The following is a 16,643-nucleotide window of genomic DNA, read 5'->3' as shown; positions in this document are numbered from 1 at the left end:
TCTGTGTGTCTGTGTCTCTGTGTGTCTGTGTCTCTGTGTGTCTGTGTCTGTGTCTGTGTGTCTGTGTCTGTGTGTCTGTGTGCCTGTGTCTCTGTGTCTGTGTGTCTGTGTGTCTGTGTGTCTGTGTGTCTGTGTGTCTGTGTGTCTGTGTGTCTGTGTGTCTGTGTGTCTGTGTGTCTGTGTGTCTGTGTCTCAGTGTGTCTCTCTGTGTGTCTGTGTGTCTGTGTGTCTCAGTGTCTCAGTGTCTGTGTGTGTCTCTGTGTGTCTGTGTGTCTCAGTGTGTCTCTCTGTCTCTCTCTGTGTGTCTGTGTGTCTCTGTGTGTCTGTCTGTGTGTCTCTGTGTCTCTGTGTCTGTGTCTCTGTGTGTGTGTGTCTGTGTCTGTGTCTCTGTGTGTGTGTCTGTGTCTGTGTCTCTGTGTGTGTGTCTGTGTGTCTGTGTGTCTGTGTGTCTGTGTGTCTGTGTGTCTGTGTGTCTGTGTGTCTGTGTCTCTGTGTGTCTGTGTCTGTGTCTGTGTCTGTGTCTGTGTCTGTGTCTGTGTCTGTGTGTCTGTGTGTCTGTGTGTCTGTGTGTCTGTGTGTCTGTGTGTCTGTGTGGCTGTGTGTCTCTGTGTCTCTGTGTCTGTGTGTCTGTGTCTCTGTGTGTCTGTGTCTCTGTGTGTCTGTGTCTCTGTGTGTCTGTGTCTCTGTGTGTCTGTGTCTCTGTGTCTGTGTGTCTCTGTGTCTGTGTGTCTCTGTGTCTGTGTGTCTGTGTCTGTGTGTCTCTGTGTCTGTGTGTCTCTGTGTCTGTGTGTCTGTGTGTCTGTGTGTCTGTGTGTCTGTGTGTCTGTGTGTCTGTGTGTGTGTGACCGCTGTTTCTCAACAACCGCTGGTCCAATCTAATTGAAACTTGCCAGCTATATTGCTGGGGACCTGAGGATGTGCCTTTTCAAGGTTTGATATTAATCGGACAAGTGCTTCCCAAGTTATGGCCATTTATTTACCAAACCAATGACAGCACATGGTGCTATGACGTCACAATTAACGTGACAATTCGTATTTATTTTACTTATTTTTTTATTCTTATTTATTTATTTTTGTGTTTGCACGTACGGGCACGCACTAGTATTTTATTATTTCACATACCTACCATCTTGAATCATGGATTGAAAGAAAAGACTGTCGAGACGACGACATTGGGAAAGTAGGTCTTTCAGCCACACGTGCTTGACCTTCCACCTTTCTCTTACCTTTATTTCCAGTACGACCATCGTGAGTTCCCAGGTGTGGTTCCCCGTACCTTTCTTGGTGCTTTGTTTTTGTCTGCTGTTGCTGCCCCCATGGTTTGCATCCTTGACCTTCTGGGCTTCACGAAGTTCTCTGCACAGTATGCAGGTAAGATGGCAAAACTGGTTCCGAGCGAATGTTGTGCCTTGTCTTCCCCATGAGTTTCCACCTGAGCAGCGTGAAATCAAAGAGATGTGTTTGGGAATCACGACGGATGATATCGACATTGTTTATGAAAAAGGAGAAAGCACTTGGGAGTTGGTTTGGAATCGAGGAGAAGAAAAAGGAAATGAATGGATGAGAGAGGGGCTAAGGTCAAAGGAAGAGTTGATCTCTTTTTCACAAGTCCTACTGATTAAGTAGGGAACGGTGCCATCATCTTCTTTCGTATGCACCACGTGGCTGTGGGTGGCATCATTTGCTGGGGGTGCTGCTGTGCCGCTGATGCAATGCCCTCTGCTGGTTCGGTGAGGAACATGAATTTGTTCATAGTGTCGGCGATAGCTTGCCTACTCTTCGCGAAGGACACCGTGGCAAAAATTTTTTTTATGTCCACCAACCGATGCACACGAGCCACCCAGTTTATCGTCCATCCGAGGGACGGCACACACATTGATGAATTGCCCTGCCTGTGACACCCAGTTGACAGTTTATAACTGGGTCGAGTTAAATTCCACGCGACCATTAAGATGCCCTTCTTTTGGTGGTGGTCAATGGTAATTCCCTATCAAGGAGACCTCGATCTCATAACTATATTAACTTCCCAACCTCTGTCAATTATCTTTTCTCTTAACTTTCATTTTTATTGAGGAGGAATGTGCCAAAGTTTGTCATTTAAACAACTCCATGAAATCGTTCGAATCTTGTTCAACTGGAAAGATATTCCAATAACTTACATGGTCTGGCTTTTTATTTTCCATCAGTAAGTTTGAATATTTTCTTTTGTATATACTAGAAACACCTGCTCCCTTCGGGAGCATTGGGAAGTCGTCTCCCTCCCCTCTCCCCCAACCTGCGAGGAGGCGAGGGGTTTGTGCCCGTGGACCTGAACCTGGGTACCACCAACACATATGCATCATTTGGTGGAGATCCGGCCAGCCCTGTTTTTTCTGTAGGATTTTCAGACATATCTTCTTCTTCTTCTTCTTTCAGCTGCTCCCATTAGGGGTCGCCACAGCGGATCATCTGTATGATCCGCATAGTGATTTGGCACACGTTTTACGCCGGATGCCCTTCCTGACGCAACCCTGGTCACCTCTTACGACACAGGGATAAATTTTCAGACATATATATATATATATATAATTGCCTTATTCTATATTTTAGGATGTCAGATGTTCTCATCGGTGCTGCTGAATATCGAACTAAAACTTTGAAAGCCCAGTAGTTGATACTCTACTCGTGGGATGTAGAGCTCAATGTGGCTTTTCCAACAGCTGTCCTATTGTGACCATCAACGTGACATTGAAGATGTTCTCCACTTTGGGAATTCAAATGTTTTTCGACTTTGCTCGCTGAGAACATGGAAAAAGCAACGTGGTTTGAAGATTTTCCAAAAGCTCAGACGAGATGACCACGTCCTCTGTTCTGGGGTGATTGTGTTTCAGTTTGAATTTTTTTTTTTTTCAGGGTAGCAATAAAGATGAAAAGTGATCACTGACGTTGGAAACAAGATGGGCTTTCAGTTGTAAGCCTGATGGGAATCTTTCTCCTTGTCTCGCCAGCACAACCATCTGAGTCATAGCAAGTTCTTCCTCCTACGTGCACCTGATGGACTGTTCTCACTGAGTTATTCTGTATCTGAGATGTAGGGGTCGCAGTGTTTTTTTTAATTTATTTATTTTTGTTTTTGGGGTCATTTGTCAGTGTTTTACTCTTAAATAAGCTTAGTGGTGGGATGGAATGACAGTTCCTTCTTCTTCTTCTTGGGTATGCCAGTTTGGCTGCCGGCTCGCTATCATTTTGTTGTGGTGTGGCTGTGCTGCTGATGCTGTACCCCTATACCAGTACACGGGAACTCATTTTGCCGACCTTGGAAGGATGACAGGCTGAGTCAACCCCAACTGGTGTTAATCCCGCGGAGAACGGGGCTCAAACTCAGGACGCTAAGATCCCAAGCCAACCATCCTAACCGCTAAGCCAATACCAGGCTTACGAATGACAGCTCAATTGATAGGAAGCTTGCCATTGAGCTGTCTAGTCTGGTTTACTTCCAAACAGGATGAAACAAACCGAACGAATAGAAATTTTAAAAAGCCACTGCTCTGATGCAGTGCCGATACAACGGATCACGCTATGCTTCGGAAGGCGATTTATAAATCTGGCTGTCTTGTATTCATTTCAACTTCTTACCTTGAACATCCAACAGTATCTCTCAGAATGAGTAGACCATTGCTTGACTTTTACTTGACTTTGAAGTAATTTTTCACACTTTAATGTTCCGTGAATTCAAGTTTGAAGACCCGTAGATGATCATGTCGACGGTGCTGCGGACTCGTGCATAAATAATAGAGGTTAGTGCCATCTGGTTCATGTGACAAGATTGTTCCGCACAGTTCGAGCAAGAAGACGATTTTTTTTTCCTTTACCCCTGACATTGAACAAAGTGGAACAACTTTTGTTTATGATACGGCGATGAACACCACGTTTTTTGAGGCCTTGCCATGTCATTTCCCACTGTGTGCGTAGCAGGTTCCACGAGCTCCAGCAGTCTGACTTCCTGGGTTCTTTTATCCCAACCGTAGTACGTGCCAGCTTGGCTGTGTGCGTCGTCGTCGCTCTCTGTCGCTGGCTTGACGCGCTCTGCCGGCAGTTTGGTCCACGAGTTGCTTCCTGTACCGCCCTAATCTGCGCCACACAGTTCCACTTGATGTTCTACAGCTCCCGACTACTTCCCAACACTCTCGCATTGCCTCTGGGTATGATTTTAGACGAGCTATACAGCGGCAAACTCACATTTGCAGCAACCAACGGATGTGAAATATTCACTTGAAATCCACAAATTCACATTTTATTTTATCGTGACGCTTTTTCCTGTTACACTCGTTCCGTACACATTGCACGAGACGCGTATTATGAAAGACTGCAACGCACCTGCGAGATTATTTTTGGAAACGTTGCAAAATTATTCGCGTAATTTGCTTCAACGGATTTCGGAATCGGAGGGAAATGTTTCGAGAGTTTTATCTCTCGTTTGCCAGGCTCGTTACGCTCATAATATTTATACCTGTTATCAACTCGCAAGTTGAGAACCTTTCACGGCAGCCTGATTGGGTTCAGGAGCTCTCCATACGCGGGAGCTCCAATTCTGTCCGTTCGGTCGATTCCGACACCGAACAACACAGGCCTTCACGATTCAGACTAGTTTTCCATTGTGCCATGGATGGTTTGCCGCGATATTAGAAACTATAGTCCCTGAAATCCAACCCTTTCGAAATGAACACCGACACTTCCACCACTTGAAACACTGCCCTGAGGGGGGGGGGGTTCGGGGGGAGGATGGAGGTGGCTGTGCCTCTGATGCAGCAACCCAGTAGGTTAGGGAAGGAATTTTAAACTTGGTCAGGGTGCCTGCTATAGCTCACCTACTCTTTGCGAAGGATATCGGGTGGTCTTTAACGTCGACGAACTAATGCTGGCAGATGGGGCTACCAGCTTAACGTCCATCCAAGAGACGGCACACACGTTGATGAATCACCCTGCCTGCGAGACACCAGGATGGCAGTTTGTATCTGGCCCGAGATTTAAACCCAAGCTCGACACAGCTCGGTGGGGAGTGTGCATACCTCTCGCCCAGCCTGCTTGTCCCTCGTGGAGACGAGGCATCAGTGGGAAGGACACAATCTTTTCGGAACTCTTTTAGCTTTCGCCCACACTGCCACATCAATTACTCCAGTCTCAGCTGCAGCGATTGACTGGCATGACCGGCTTGTTTTCATGCACACCTGATCCCAGTTTTGCTTGCGATGGCATATTGGTTGGAGGGCCACCACAGAGCATTCATCACCCTCTCAGCCTTTGCCATCATTGTATTCAGAGCCGAGCTGTGTGCCCTGATGGGAATCTTTCTACTGGTCTCACTGGCACAATGTCGACTGAGTCTCAGCAGGACCTTCCTGCTATCACTACCTGCTGGACTGTTGTCTTTGGGTGAGACACTTATTTTGTGTTTGTTGTTTTTTTTTACATACTTCCTTTGTATTTGAGATGGTTGCCTGTAACTGTGATTATTCCGCATTACAGGAAAGGTTGAAGTCCTTTTCTATCAAGTATTTCCTCTTAAAGAAGCTTTGTGGTTGTGGTGGTGGTGGTTGAATTGGTTTGGTTCCCAATGGGATTATACTCGATTTAAAAAAGAAAAAAAAATGCAAAACTGTTGCTCTGATGCAGTGCCGGTAGCGAAGCCCTGTATCTCACAACTTGCTATACTTTTGATGGCACTGTAAAGCCGGCTGTCCAGTATTAATTTATGTTGCAGACTTTTTAAAATCCAACAGTATATCTCAGAGAGAGTGTGCCTTTATGTTCCGGTACCCTGCCAAAATGCCTTCCCTGTAGAGTGTCGATGATAAGTTGTATTAAGTTAGTGGTAAGAATGGGGTTGGTATCAAATGAGATGGCTAATAAACTGATTAAGTTCATGGGTTATGGATAAAGCACTGCATGCTGGGCTGCAAAGGGTTTCCTTCGGTGTCCAATGCCTCGTTTGCGCTGCAACGTATGCCATTCCAAGGAGCGTAATCATTCCGAGATGATCTGAGCCATGGGCTCGTTGAAGAGCTCGAGCAGAATGGAAGGGAACAAAATGGAAAGGGGGAAACTTCCAACAGCAGAGTAGAACGAATAAGAAAATAAACCAATGTCACCCACAGGGTGACCCATATCTTGCCAAAAGGTGACCACGTGTGACTTCTTTAAGGTCACACTGAGGTGAACAGAGCTGCTATCCACCAGGAGCGACTCCTTGAGGAATATCTGCCTACGAGAGATTCCGATGAGAATCGTTCTACAGAGTAACCATGAAAAATATGCGTTTGCCTCATAACGTCACCAAATGACGTCATAATGTCTCAAGCTTGACATATCTAGAAAGCACTCATTGAGGTGTTCAATTTGAGGTACTACACGATATGGTTTGTAAAACTTGAAAATTTGACCTTGGGGTCAAATATGTTTGACCTCAGGTGCTAACCATGAAGGTCAAGGCCAATCGCCACCAAAAATTAATCAGCTGAGCGCCAGACCATGAACTATATTCCCATGAAGTTTGAAGACTATCCGATCAAAATTACTCAAAAAATAAGGGTTTCGTCGACTCCCCTGATTTGCGCCAAAGTGACCTTGACCTTTGACCTTGACCTTCAAAATTTTGTGCACTGAAAGGGACCTCTATAGGCCTCTGATATGCGAAGTTACAAAAATTTCCGATGATAACTGTGCTCTGCAGAATTTTTTTATACGTGATTACAGACCAAAGAAAAAAAATAAAAATAAAACATACAAGCTGACTTACATATCTTGCAAAACTTCGTTTTGGCAAGATAAAAAATACACAGGAGTGAGCACTTGATACGAAGAACAATCGACACAAACAAAGAACATAAATTCTCCAGGAGCACAGACAAATCTGGAACGATTACTTAGCTTTTTGGAAGCAAATTTCTCAGAGGACCAAGAGAAGCGACCACGACCACCTAACCAGAAACTGAAATGAAAAAAAGACGGAATATTATTTTGATTCATCATGCCCCCCCCCCCTTTTTCCTTCAAGTGCTAACTGTGGTTGTGGACTCTGTAATGTGGGGTCGCTGGCTGTGGCCGGAAGGGAACGTCCTCTGGTACAACACCGTGCTGAATAAGAGTTCCATCTGGGGTGTATCCTTTCCTTGTGTTCTGCAAGAGGGAGTTGAGCTTGTCTTTTAATTTGGCAATTTTACCTTGATTTTATTCAGGCGGTCATGCAATCCACATCATCATCATTGTGTATGCAATGCCTGCTTGCTGGTTGCTTCATTCCTGAGACACAACGATGCAATTGATGCAAAGCCTTATCCCTATCACCCCTCCAGCCTCCACCCCAACTCTCCTAGATCAGGGCAGTTTTTTTATTTAATTTTAACATGGTACCATCTCACAATGGCCTACTTTTGTTGAAGGTGCTACATGATCTTTGATTTCCATCAGCAGATGATTCAGGTGATTTTGTGTTGTGGAAAAGTCTGTTTTATGGGAATGACCATGTATTGCTTGTGCATTCGATATGACACAAACATTGTTATTAACCATTGACTCACTTAAAACAGACATCTCCATTACTTTGGTACTTCTATTCAGCCCTGCCCCGAGCTTTGGGGGCCACAGCAATACTTGGGCCCTTGGGATGTCTCCGTGCTCCTCAGCGAGTGTTCCTGTTGCTGTTACCCCCGATTGCCTTTGTCACTCTCTACTCACTATTACCGCATAAGGAGCTACGTTTTGTCATCTATGCTGTTCCACCACTCAATGCTGCCTCGGGTTTTGGTCTGGCCTCTCTGTGAGTATTTGAACAATTTAAACACCGTGCGACATGTTTTTCCTTTTCATAAGAAACGAGAAAAAGAGCAATCAGAAATTTCAGACCCTCACCAGGACTTGTTTTGTGTGGCGTTTGTGTACTGGTGTGTTTCGTAATTAATAAGATATAATTAGAACTGCCACTTTATAGGTGCTGCCAGTGATGACCGGATCCCGAGACGTCCCGCTTTCATGCAACCCCGCTTCGATCGGACACCTGACCCTGACCCATGACGTTTATTATTATTCAATAATTTATTTGTTGAATTTAGAATGGGATTAAAATAAATTCAATTCAGATCAAGTGGAAGACCAAATAGGTGCAGTCCTGCATTGGAGCAATCAGAAGGAACCCAAACAAGCAAAAAGCAAGGATGAAGTCATCAGGAGGAACCTGGATAGGATTCACATTTCAGCTGCTACTCCTCTACCCTCAAATCAATCCAGGCAGAGGCAAGTGAGCCTTATTCAGAAAAAAGAAAAAAAAAAACAATCAAAAAGAACCCAGATCAAAAAAATTAAATATTTCTGGCTGCCAGACCATCGACCATGCGTCCGATCAGGTTGAACTTGAAAACGTATATTCCCCATCACTACAAGATCATAATTGTGAAGTTTCATTTTGATTGATTAAACAGTTCAAGAGAGAATTTTTTTTGAAGATTTTCACTCAATCCAACATGGCTGCTGTCTGGGGTGTATCGTCTGGGGTGTATCGTCTGGGGTGTAATCCGTTTGGGGTGTAATCCGTTTGGGGTGTAATCCGTCTGGGGTGTAATCCGTCTGGGGTGTAATCCGTCTGGGGTGTAATCCGTCTGGGGTGTAATCCGTTTGGGGTGTAATCCGTTTGGGGTGTAATCCGTCTGGGGTGTAATCCGTCTGGGGTGTAATCCGTCTGGGGTGTAATCCGTCTGGGGTGTAATCCGTCTGGGGTGTAATCCGTCTGGGGTGTAATCCGTCTGGGGTGTAATCCGTCTGGGGTGTAATCCGTCTGGGGTGTAATCCGTCTGGGGTGTAATCCGTCTGGGGTGTAATCCGTCTGGGGTGTAATCCGTCTGGGGTGTAATCCGTTTGGGGTGTAATCCGTTTGGGGTGTAATCCGTCTGGGGTGTAATCCGTTTGGGGTGTAATCCGTTTGGGGTGTAATCCGTCTGGGGTGTAATCCGTCTGGGGTGTAATCCGTCTGGGGTGTAATCCGTCTGGGGTGTAATCCGTCTGGGGTGTAATCCGTCTGGGGTGTAATCCGTCTGGGGTGTAATCCGTCTGGGGTGTAATCCGTCTGGGGTGTAATCCGTCTGGGGTGTAATCCGTTTTGGGTGTAATCCGTCTGGGGTGTAATCCGTTTGGGGTGTAATCCGTCTGGGGTGTAATCCGTCTGGGGTGTAATCCGTCTGGGGTGTAATCCGTCTGGGGTGTAATCCGTCTGGGGTGTAATCCGTCTGGGGTGTAATCCGTCTGGGGTGTAATCCGTCTGGGGTGTAATCCGTCTGGGGTGTAATCCGTCTGGGGTGTAATCCGTCTGGGGTGTAATCCGTCTGGGGTGTAATCCGTTTGACCAATTATATTCGTGAATACCCTGGTATCCCTAAATCTTGGGGGACACGTGTGAGGTCCCCCCCCCCCCCCCGATATGTCCAGCCATTCCAGAGAAGAAGATTTTTCTTGTAGGTTTTCAGGTATATCCAATATGGCTGCCAAACCAGGTGACCAATGATGTCATATGTGTGACCCTTTAGTTCTTCATTGAAAGGCGGTCATACGTGGAAAGTTTCATCTCGATCTATTCAGCCACTTCAAAGATTTTTCAAGGTTTTATTTATTTATTTATTTATTTTTAAACAATATGGCTGCCAAATCACGTGACCGATGATTTTATCAATTTTTCTCTGTGAACTCTTATCCTTAGATGACCCTCACAAATTTTCATACTGATCTGAAGTAGCTTTCTAAATATACAATTATGACATCAAAACTAGGAACCTATGACGTCATTTAAAAAACACTTATTCCCCATGAGTGCTTGCTTGCCATGTGCCGTTTCATTTTTTTCCTTGGTGCGGTTTCAGAGGTAAAGAGGTCTTAAGTTTTTCTCTTTTTTCCAACATGGCTGCCACACCACATGACCTATGATGTCATAATTATCACGAAAACATTCCACATGAGTAGTCGCTCCAATGGTGAAAATTTTGTCTCAATCTGCCAAGTGGTTGTGGAGAAGAACACAAAAGTTCTGTGCAGACAAACAGATCAGGTCAGGTATTGAAGCATGTGCCGGAGCAGCGCGTCGCCGTGTCCACTTTCCGCCGGTACTCCAAAGTTCCTCCGTCTGGTCATCCCCCAGGCAGATGCCTGACCCATCCCAATCTCCTTGAGATGCCGATCAACCTGCTGCAACCACGAGGCACGTGGTCGGCTCATTGGCCGCTTCCACTCCATGAGGCTCCCTCGCTGAGAGAATCTGGTGAGCAGGATCAGCGTCAGGAAAACGAGCCACATGTCCATACAGCCGCAGCTGACGCTCACGGACTATGCAGGTAACAAATCTCATTTGACTCTCAGCAACCGCTCGTTGGACACAAAGTCCGACCAGGGATCGCCAAGGATTCTCCGAAGAGACCTGGTACCAACGGAATAAAGTTTCCGCCTCAGATCAATGGTCAGAGTCCAAGTCTCACATCCATAGAGCAAGACTGGAAGCACCAAGGAACTGAAGACTCGGACTTTCGTCCTCCTACACAGGTACAGACAGCGCCACACCCCGTGATCCAGTGAATCCATGAGTCCCCAGGCCCGACACAAATGTCTGTTGACCTCTGACTCGTAGCCAGCAGAGACATGATTATCACTGCCAAGGTAAGTGAGTCTCTCCGTGGCCTCAACATCCTCGTCACAGACAGGACAGCAGCATCCAAGATGTCATTGAAAGCCTAGATCTTAGTTTTCACCCAGGAAACCCATAATCTCATCAATTCGTCCTTGTCACACACCCAACGTGTGCACCAAGTTTCGTCTGAATCCGTCGATAACTTTTTGAGATATTGTGCTCTGTATCATTTTTGGCCCCTTCTCTCAATGGTGAAGAATCATTTGAAATGTGTTTTTTAATTCTCATGCTCCAAACTTCACAAAAATCGAATTGATTTGTCCTCGTCACACACCCAACGTTTCCACCAAGTTTCGTCCGAATCCTTCCATAACTTTTTTTGAGATATTGTGTTGTATATTTTTTTTTGCCCTATCTCTGAATGGTGAAGAATTACATAAAAAATTCCAGTGTCTTGATCTGGATCTTCACCAAAATCGAATCATTTCATCAATGTCACGCATCCGTCCTCTTCTCAATTTTTTTTTTTTTCATCCATCCAACTTTTTGAGATGTCCAGTTCACAGACAGACAGGCGTGAAAACATCGCCTCCGCCCTTCTTCGGTGGCAGAGGTAATGAGACTTGTCTTGAATAAACTTTAAAGATGTTAGAACTTCGAACCCTGGTAGCGTCTACCGTGGTCATTGAGTGCGACTTGAATGCATGAAAGAAGTGCTCGCATTTGTGCGTCGTTCGTGCTTTTCCCCCAGATTTGACAATGCCTGGAAATCATGGCGACGTGGAGCAATGGCTGCCGTGGGCCTTGCACTTCTTATGGCAAACATCATCTTTACAGTTGGCTTGCTCTACATCTCATCATGTAACTATCCTGGAGGACATGCCATGGCAGTGCTACATCAGCTAGTTCCTCCAGACCAGGGTGGGTTTGCCAGCAATTTTGGCCTTAATTGTATCGGATTTAAAGTTGACAGTTACATGTCCTCGGTGCTCACAGATTAGTAGCTATTGGAACTGCTGTTTTAGTTTTTTGCATTGTTACGATTTGATTCATGTATATATATGCAAACATGGAAGGATTTTTAATACCCCTCCCATACTCTAAGCCCCCCTCCTTCATTAGCTCCGTACACACGCCTTTTTGAGGGTAATTCCCGGGTTATTTGTTTACGTTGTATTGATATAGTCTATGACATTTTCATCATCACCCGTCCTCGTATTTCTTCCGTGCCAAAGTGTACGCTTGTGTTGCAGGCCTGAGTCGCACATTTCATTCCAGCCAATTAAAATGTCTGCTCTTCCTCTTCTTTTAGTGATTATATAATTATTTTGCTTTCAGACTTGCAGCCATTGCCGGCACATGCCCCTCTGGACTCCTAATATATTTCCATCTCTTTGGCATCACTCCATGACCACCATTTTCCCTGTCTACATCTCCATAGGATGTTTGTTGAGCTCTCACCGCACAATTTCATGATTACCCAACTCTCCTGTTTTCACAATCTTTTGCCCGACCCACATCTCATCCTTGATTCTCCCTCTCGAGTGAGAAGTTTAACCATATTTGGTGGTGCAATGGTTAGAGCATCCGCTTTGAGTCTGCGAGGTTGGTGGCCGCATCATCCCAAAGACTTGAAAGACATTCTGTGTGCTGCTTCCTTACTTGACGCTCTGCATTTAAAGAGTATAGAGCACAGACAAACAACCATAGGTTGGCAAACATTGTGCTTACTTGATGGGTGTAATGCTCGTCTGTGTTAAAGTTCCTTTTCCTGGAACTTTATTATTATATTACCTGCGCCACCCAAGGTGAAGGAGGTTATGTTTTCACCCCTTTCTTTCTGTCTGTCTGTTTGTTTGTTTGTTTGTGTACAGGATGTCTCAAAAAGATGTGGACAGATCCGGATGAAATTTGGTGGGGTGGCTGGGTGTGTGACAAGGACGAACTGATTAGATTTTCATGAAGATCCGAATCCGGATCTGGATACGAGAATTATTTAATTTCCAAAGTGATTCTTCACCATTGAGAGATTGGGCAAATATGATGTATAGCATGATATTTCAAAAATGTATTGGGCCCGATATGTTCTCGTGGATCAGGCATGACGTGGCGGAGGTGTGCGCTCTACCGAGTGCCCTTCCAGTAATTATATCATTACCACATGATTATTATGCCATCGTGGTTCATTCTGAATCTCATACCTCTGTTCCTCTTTGCTGCCCACGGTGTGACCTGACTCGTGCTTCACTTTGCCCCCCCCCTCCCTCGTTCCATAGCGGTGAAAGTTCATATCGATGTGGGTGCTGCTCAAACTGGGGTTTCTCGATTCACACAGCTTCATCCACACTGGACGTGAGTTGCATTTTGTTGATGAAGCACAAGAGGTTGACGATGTGGGAATAAAATGGGATTATGAAGAGGTGGAGGAAATCGTAACGTTTGCCGATTGCAGCAACGAGATATGAATTAATACCCCGCCGTTTTGATTCGAGCTTTCGCATTTCCGGTACGAAGCGAACATGCCAAGACTATACCTTGGAGGTAATTTGTTTTTCTTTTCTAATTCTTCTTCCTCCTCCATTTTATTTGGACAGTTAAATCCGGATTATGCGTTCATTCGTTCTGCCAAGCAAGAGTGGCCACAGCACAGATGTTGTTGGTTGCTTTTTGGTGAAGACATCACACCTGGATCACAGAGGTTGTCCGCTCATTTGGTATGAATGCGGCTGAAGGCATCACGATTAGGGATTTGGATTCTGATGATCAGGAAATCGAAATAAAAAAAAAATAAAAAGCACAGCCGGCTCATTAACGATCTTCAGGTGGGTGGGGAGCTTCTAAATGCCACACCTGGTCTGGTCTACACGTGATTCTAGTCCACTGATTGTGGTTGACTGTTATCCTGTTCTGTCATTCTGATTGATGATGGGTTTTATCTTCTCCTGCATTTTATACTATAAAAATTAAAAATTCGTTTATGAATTGCATTAATATATTTGCTTGAAAGTTTTACAAAAATCTGTCATCCCGTACATATATATATATATATATATATATATATATATATATATATATATATATATATATATATATATATATATATATATATATATATATCGACCATTAAATTTCAATCTTCACAGCGCCACCGTCTATTAAAACCGTTAATGAGAGGATATTGATGACTTTAAATGAAAAAACAAAACAAAATAACTTTTTGTCAATTACATTTGTTTGACAGCATTGCTACATTTTTTTATTATTATTATTTTTTTTTTGCCCCTTATTGTTGTGGAGAGAAGCTATGACAAGCGAGAGGATGTCGGACCACACCACACTCTCCTTCCCACTGCTTTCAACTACACACATCTGATATGGGAAGTGAAACAGGATGGTTTACCCACTTTGCATGACCATTTTGAACCACTGCACATAGAAATGGCCTTTGCAGGACTGCGCTTTGGTCGTCCTCCTTTTCTCTTTCCCGACGGCATTCGCCTGCAGCCTCGCATCGCCGTCTTGCAGAACAAACGGCGAAGCCTGGATAAATGATACAAAACGAAGCGTCGTTGGAGAGAAGATTGTTTTTCATTCACCGGGCAGAATATGTGAAGCTGTTTCACTGGAAGGAGGAAAAGTTTGTTGACAATTTCCTCTTCGGTTTTGGCTCGATAGCGAGCAACTTTCTCCATGAGATGACTAAAGGGGTGCAGGTACACCCCAAATCGCGTCTCAATGGTCCTTCGAAGGCCATGGGCTGTACGGTATTTGGAATTTATCAGGGATGCCTTGCTGCCAATAGGTTACTGTAAAGGGAAGAAACTGATGCTGCAACCATTTCCAAGGGGGTTAAAGGAAAGATGGTAATACTAAACATTAATGACTAAATAATTTGTATATATGAATGCCATCAGGAATGACTGGAAAACAATGATAACCTCTTCACATAGCATCGGTTCTCCCAAAGCAGTCTCTTAGCAAGGGTAACAATCCTGGACGTGTCACGACTCCAATGTGGAATTACAGGATAACTATCCACATGTTACTGGCTTTGCCTTGATTTCCATATCAATCGTCTTTGATGCTTTTATTGATGGCTGTTTTGATCGAATCAAAAATTGTACATTTTGGTCTATGTTATCCTAATGCAGTGATTCAGACTCGCATGGTTGATTATTATTATCAATATTTAGAACAATTGTGAATGCAAAGGTTTTGGTTGGCTTTACCACCATATTTCATGTTCCCACTTATTAAACGTGATTTGTGGCATTCATTAATTGTTTTTTATCCCCCGCCGCATGGCGGAAGGGGGATATTGTTGTCACCCAGGTCGTCCGTCCGGCTGGCTGGGCGTCAACATTTATAGCTGTGATTGCGATAACTCATAAACTGTTCGCCATATCGATTTGAAATTTGGGTCACACATGCACCACCTGAAAAGGAAGAACCCTATTGATTTTGGGTATGGCCGACTGGGGCGGCCATGTTGAAAAAAATGTTTTTTGTAATAAATGGAAAACCGCTTATCTGATCTCAATTATTTTTGGTTACTACGTTCCTCACCCCTGGGGAACTTTTTCAAGATGATGACCAAATGGTGTATTGTTTCCAATTCACATCCCTCATTATCTGGAATATGTATGACCTTTTTCATTCAATGTCGGGGGATTCCCCATCTCTGATGGTATATTTTTAATTATTATTTCACACGTGGGAAAAGTTTACATGTACCTGCACAAAAGTTTATCCTGGTTGCTGTGGAGATGTGAATGTTTTTTTTTTTTTTTCAATGATGAACTTGGGGTGTAAATTCCTGTAGGGAAACCGAAGCTACTTGAATCGAGTTTGCACTAATTGGACGTTGTGGCTTGAGCAGAAAGTTGTGTGCCAAAGCGACTTTTTATAAACTTTAAAATTACGTGCATTCAATAAATGTTTTTGTTCTCCCACACCCCCCCTCCTCCACCCCCTCATATCTAGAGAGCTGTTTGTGTGGCTGTGTTAAATACTATTTTCATCAGAGGTGGCCAAATGGGTCTTTGTTAAACTTTCAGAGGTTCATCAGTGACTGTCGGGGAGTGTTTTTGGCCAAACATGTTTTTTGAAAATTTTGGATAAAATAAAAAGGTTGGATTTTTTGGGAGGATTTTCATGATTTAAATTGCTCAACAGTACAAGCCTTTGTTAGAATACAACAATAGAATGAGAAGAGGAGTGACCGAGTTCATGCCCATCTGCTTTTGCCTTTTGCTTCTTCACATTGCTTCTCTCTCTCGTCTCTCGGTTCCCTCTGGTGTCACTGTCTCTCTCATTGACATTTTACTCTTATCTTGTCGTGGGATTGTGATTTGTCAAAATATATTGTGATGTTAAACCAGAAGAGGATTGTGGTGTCGAATTGTGGCATCGTAATGTGGTGTTCTTCTTCATTGTTCTTCTTCATTGTTCTTCTTTTCCTTCATTCTTCTTCATCCATCACATTCCCACAACAAAAGTAAAATATGAAAAGATGATGTGATTGTAATTGTGGAAGAAATTCAGTTCTTCTCTTTTGGAGTCTGAAAGCATTTATTGACAGCACACATGAAATTACAAATAACAACAAACATGTACATGGGGAAAAAAGGATAACAAAACAAGCAAGAACAAACATGATCCTCTTTCTGCTCAAAATGCACAGAGCAATTGTTTTTATCCTATTCTGTACTGCAAAAGACATGGGAGAGATAAACATCTGGCAAGGGTAGATGGGGTGGAGGCCGGTAAGCATGAGAAAGGGAACTGCAGACATGGCCACTTTGGGAGAGAAGGGGTGATAGACACGCTCAGATCATGATTGTAGTTTGGGAATCCGAGGCCGGCCGTGCGAAGGAGAGGGTGATATCATTGTTTAGATAAAACATGAAGAGGCCGAGTGAATGGAGTCACAAGTCTATTACTTTAATCATACCTTCCGTTCACCAGTGAGTAACCAGATTCTCAAAATACGACATTCAAGTTT

At 44.1% G+C, this 16,643-nt stretch overlaps 1 protein-coding gene across 4 annotated transcripts in view; it reads left to right on the top strand.

Moving 5' to 3' along the window:
• ALG12 (ALG12 alpha-1,6-mannosyltransferase) overlaps nucleotides 1-15,780 on the top strand; it is a 30,357-nt gene extending 14,577 nt beyond the window's left edge. For 2 of the 4 annotated variants that reach the window (XM_085852401.1, XM_085852402.1), the window contains exons 2-9: nucleotides 1,239-1,371; nucleotides 4,008-4,181; nucleotides 5,218-5,412; nucleotides 7,034-7,137; nucleotides 7,566-7,795; nucleotides 11,391-11,560; nucleotides 12,916-12,991; nucleotides 13,942-15,780. In XM_085852401.1, the coding sequence (XP_085708527.1) occupies nucleotides 1,239-1,371; nucleotides 4,008-4,181; nucleotides 5,218-5,412; nucleotides 7,034-7,137; nucleotides 7,566-7,795; nucleotides 11,391-11,560; nucleotides 12,916-12,991; nucleotides 13,942-14,191 (1,332 nt within the window). In that variant the 3' untranslated portion in view covers nucleotides 14,192-15,780. Of the gene's footprint in view, nucleotides 1-1,238; nucleotides 1,372-4,007; nucleotides 4,182-5,217; nucleotides 5,413-7,033; nucleotides 7,138-7,565; nucleotides 7,796-11,390; nucleotides 11,561-12,915; nucleotides 12,992-13,233; nucleotides 13,462-13,941 lie in introns of all 4 variants that reach the window. The other 2 variants (XR_015050768.1, XR_015050767.1) reach the window with 2 other exon arrangements.
• Nucleotides 15,781-16,643: the final 863 nt, after the last annotated feature.

The sequence above is a fragment of the Eptatretus burgeri genome, chromosome 13 (assembly GCF_056783735.1).
Source record: "Eptatretus burgeri isolate ZD-2024b chromosome 13, Ebu_testis_v1, whole genome shotgun sequence".
In the NCBI taxonomy this organism is placed as follows: domain Eukaryota; kingdom Metazoa; phylum Chordata; class Myxini; order Myxiniformes; family Myxinidae; genus Eptatretus; species Eptatretus burgeri.
Note: the sequence above shows the minus strand (reverse complement) of the source record. Positions and strands in the feature narration are given on the sequence as shown.